The 4,856-nt window shown below is 27.9% G+C and overlaps 1 protein-coding gene across 1 annotated transcript; it reads left to right on the top strand.

The window, feature by feature from the left end:
- Positions 1–3,496: 3,496 nt before the first annotated feature.
- LOC149252431 (expansin-like B1) lies at positions 3,497–4,224 on the top strand. The gene is made up of 4 exons (XM_089454149.1): positions 3,497–3,554; positions 3,654–3,760; positions 3,907–4,057; positions 4,145–4,224. Exons 1-4 carry the CDS (start codon positions 3,497–3,499, stop codon positions 4,222–4,224), a joined length of 396 nt encoding a protein of 131 aa, XP_089310275.1.
- Positions 4,225–4,856: the final 632 nt, after the last annotated feature.

Below are 4,856 nucleotides of genomic sequence, written 5' to 3'. Positions count from 1 at the left end.
CGCAGTTCAAGATCGGTAATCGGGAAGTATTAATATTATAAACCCAAGCGTTTAATATTATAAACCCTAGGAATTAGTAAACCAAAGGGATAAATATTATAAACTTAAGGGATAAATATTATAAACCCTAAATGGATAAATATTTTAAACCTAAGAGATCAACAAACTCAATGGATCATTATTAAAAACTCAAGAGATTAATAAAGCCAAAAGATTGTCAATATTGTAAACCCAAGGGATTAAATTATAAATCCAAGGAATTAATAATATTATAAACCCAAGGGTTTAATATTATAAACCCTAGGAATTAGTAAACCCAAGGGATATATATCATAAACCTAAAGGCTAAATATTTTAAACCTAAGGGGTGAACAAACCGAAGGGATCAATTTAAAAAACTCAAGGGATTAATAAACCCAATTGATTATTATTATTATTATAAACACAAGAGATTAAATCATAAACCCAATAAATTATTAATATTATAAACCAAAAAGTTTAATATTATAAACTCAAGGATTTAGTAAACGCAACGGATAAATATTATAAACCTAATGGATAAATATTATAAACCCAACGGATAAATATTCTAAACCTAAGGAATCAACAAACCGAGGAGATCAATATTAAAAATGCAAGGGACTAATAAATCCTCTGAATCAATATAGTAAATGTCAAGGTATATAAAATCAATGGAATAATATTAAACCCAAGGGATTAATATTATAACCCAACATATATAAACCATAAGATAAATATTACAAACCCTAAAATAAACATGGTTGACCATGGTCCATTTTCATATTGAGACAACTTTTGTCACAATGCACCGTTCCATGATGGTTTATTTTCATATTAGCATATCTTTGTGACAATGTTATTAAATTATAAACATAAAAAATTATAAATATTATAAACCTAAGGGACTCAAAAACCCGAGGGTTTAATAATATAAACCTAAGAATTTAGTAAACCCAAGGAATAAATATTATAAACCTAAGGAATAAATAATATAAACCTAAGGGATAAATATGCATAAGAGATAAATATTTTAAACCTAATGGATTAACAATCCCAAGGGATCAACATTAACAACTCAAAGGATTAATAAACCTATGGGGTTATTAATATTATGAACATAAGGAGTTAAATTATAAGTCCAATGAATTATTAATATTATAAACCCAAGGTACTAATAAACCAAATGATTTAATATTATAACCCTAAGAATTAGTAAACCCAAGGGATAAATATCATAAACTTAAGGGAGATATATAAATAAGGAATAAATATTTTCAACGTAACGGATTAACAAACACAATGGATCAATATTAAAAACTTTAAGGATTAATAAACCCTAGGAATTAATATTTTTAACTCAAGGAATTAAATTATAAACCCATCGAATTATTAATATTATAAACCCAAGGTTTAATATTATAAACCCTAGGCATGAGTAAACTGAAAAGATAAATATTATAAACCTAAGGGATAAATATTATAGAGTTAAGAGATAAATATTTCAAAACTAATAGAGCAACAAACCCAATGGACGAATATTAAAACTCAAGGGATTAATAAACTGAGAGGATTGTCAATATCATAAACTGAAGGGATTAATTTATAAACCCTAGGAAATAGTAAACCCAAGGGATATATAACATATACTGAAGGGATAAATATTTTAAACGTAGGGGATCAACAAACCCAAGGGATCAATATTAAAAACTCTAGGGATTAATAAACCCAAGTGGTTATTAATATTATAAACGCAAGAGATTAAATTATAAACCCGATAAATTATTAATATTATAAACTCAAGGGGCTAATAAACCCAAGGGTTTAATATATAAACCCAAGGTAACAACAAACCGAGAGGATAAATATTAAAAATGCAAACAACTAATAAGTCCTAGGAATCAATAATTTAAACACCAAGGTATATAAACCGAAGGGAATAATATTAAACCCAAGGAATTAATATTATAAACCCAACATATATAAACGTTAAGATAAATATTACAAACCCTAAAATAAACATGGTTGACAATGGTCCATTTTCATATTGAGACAATCTTTGTCACAATGTGACATTCCACCATGGTTGATTTTCATATTCACAAAACTTTGTCGCAGTGTGATTAAATTATAAATCCAAGAAATTATTAGTATTATAAACACAAGGGATTAATAAACCTAAGGGTTTAATACTATAAACCCTAGGAATTAGTAAACCCAAGGGATAAATATCATAAACCCAATGGATAAATATACCTAAGGGATAAATATTTTAAACCTAAGGGATCAACAAACCCAAGAGATCAATATTAAAAACTCAAGGGATTAATAAATCCAAATGATTATTAATATTAGAAACACAAGCAATTAACTTATAAACCCAAGAAATTATTAATATTATAAAGTCAAGGGACTAATAAACACAAGGGTTTAATATTATAAACTCAAGCATTTAGTAAGCGCAAGGGATAAATATTATAAAACCAAGGGATACATATTATAAATCCAATGGATAAATATTATAAACCTAAGGGATCAACAAAATTAGGTGATCAATATTAAAAACGCCGCGGAATAATAAATCCTAGGAACCAATATTTTAAATGCTAAGGTATATAAACCCAAGGGAATAATATTAAATCGAAGGGATTAATATTATAAACCCAACATATATAAACGCGAATATAAATATTACAAACCCTAAAATAAAGATGGTTGACCATGATCCATTTTCATATTGAGACAACCTTTGTCACAATGTGATGTTCCACCATGGTTGTTTTTAATATTGACAAATCTTTGTCATAATGTAATTAAATTATAAACCCAATAAATTATTAATCTTATAAATCGAAGTGACTAATAAGCCCAAGAATTTAATATTATAAACCCAAAGATTTAGTAAACCCAAGCGATCATCAAACCTAAGCAATCAACAAATCCAATGGCTCAATATTAAAAACCCAAGGGATTAATAAACCCTAAGAATTAATGTTTTGACTCAAGGGATTATTACTATTATAAGCCCAAAAGATTAAATTCTAAACCCAAAAAACTAAATTATTTTCATTATTTATATTGATATTTATTAGTATTAATGTTACATAATAATTAATAGTGTTGTTGTTGTTATTATTATTATATTATTTTAAATCTAACTTAAACTTTACTATAAACTCAATATTGTAACAAAATACACATTAAACCTAATTTAAATTTTAGTGCTAGCTCCATAACCTGTTGTTTTGAATAGATTAGATTATTATATTAATTAAAAATTTAATATTATGTAAATAATAAAATTTAATTATTATTAATTATTAATAATTTTATATTAGCAATATTATTCACATTATTAATATTTTTAATCAATAATTTTAATTATAGTGTTAAAGTGAATAATTTTTTTAAATTTTATTAATATTTATATTATTAATTATTAGAAAATAAATATTATTATTCCTATTTATCAATATAAATGTTAATAACATCCAGCGCCGCATACTATAGCAGTGCAGATGGCCTGGGAATTGAAGGTAAATGCATGCATCAATGCACACAAATCTATATTATTACTATTATCCTATCAATTTGTGTACAAGGGATGATATATGTATCTATTAATGTGACTGCAGGTGGAGCGTGTGGATATGGGTTTTGTCACAAAAATCAGAATGAAGGTGATGTAGCTGCCGTCTCTCAATTATACAAAAATGGCATTGGATACGGTGCCTGCTACAAGGTAACCATCATCATCAGAACTATTTCATAACTTGCTACTACAAATTCTACCATAATTATCCACTTTCATCACCTGATTTTTCAATCTTAAGTTTATGGATGAATTTCAATTTTAGTGTGACAAATTCATATTGATGAAAATTATAGGTAAGATGTACCAATAAAGATCTCATAGATTACGAGCAAGGCGACCAAACTGATTTCATCGTGAGCCTTCATGCTTACTCTCAGATTGCGCGCAGAGAGAAGGCTAACCAACTGATCATATCGTTGGGGGCGTGGACATTGAGTATAAACGGTACATAGAAATGGAATTAGTAGATTAATAACGTATATAAACACACACAAACAGTAGAATTCACTGAATTTGATGACTCGATTTCAGGATACCTTGCCAATATGAGGGATACAATCTCATGTTCAAGATTGATAGTAGTAGCAACTTTCCAGAGCGTTTGGCATTGATATTTTTGTATCAGGTAAGCCAAAAAGACGTTCTGTCTATTCAAGGTAGACAGGTATTTATTTACATAGTAATCAACTTATTTCTCTTTGCATTCCTACTTATCTATGGTAATTAAATTAGTCCTCCCAATTAAAAAGAAAATGCATGGTGATGAGCACAACAATCAGATATTTTTTTTTCTCAGTTCGAAAAAAGCATAATTTTATATTGATATTAGAATAATGAGATGTACATATGCCATCTAATGTTCAAACATAAGTCTTGCTAGCAATGTTGGAATATACAAATCACCTTTGTGATGATAATTTCTGCAGTACAATGGGAGAGGTCCATATACAACAAGTAAAACCTTTGAGAAAAAAAAAATATTCAAGAAACATATCTGAATTGGCAGAGGTAAGAGGGTAGCCATAGATACAAGCGCCCTACATCAAAAAATAACAAGATAGTGCATATATTCACTGATATATTATGTGGGAAAAAACTCGATATGAAAATAGATAGAACCGATGCCACATCCGACAGTAAAAAATGCCAATATGATATGAGGATTCTGCAATAATAAAAATGACAACACCATCTAACAAGGAAGAGATTGAGTTCAGCATGGATTTGTCGAGTCCATCCTCAT

Source organism: Pinus tabuliformis, chromosome 7 (assembly GCF_031772625.1).
Source record: "Pinus tabuliformis cultivar Carrire ecotype Pingquan chromosome 7, CPIR1, whole genome shotgun sequence".
Taxonomy (NCBI): domain Eukaryota; kingdom Viridiplantae; phylum Streptophyta; class Pinopsida; order Pinales; family Pinaceae; genus Pinus; species Pinus tabuliformis.
Note: the sequence above shows the minus strand (reverse complement) of the source record. Positions and strands in the feature narration are given on the sequence as shown.

Bases quoted from the DNA above. Each gene is read 5' to 3' on its own strand.
- LOC149252431 (XM_089454149.1), top strand. From the start codon at position 3,497: ATGTTAATAACATCCAGCGCCGCATACTATAGCAGTGCAGATGGCCTG. The intron at 3,555-3,653 runs GTAAATGCATGC...ATGTGACTGCAG, and splicing joins AGATGGCCTGGGAATTGAAG to GTGGAGCGTGTGGATATGGG. The intron at 3,761-3,906 runs GTAACCATCATC...TGAAAATTATAG, and splicing joins GATACGGTGCCTGCTACAAG to GTAAGATGTACCAATAAAGA.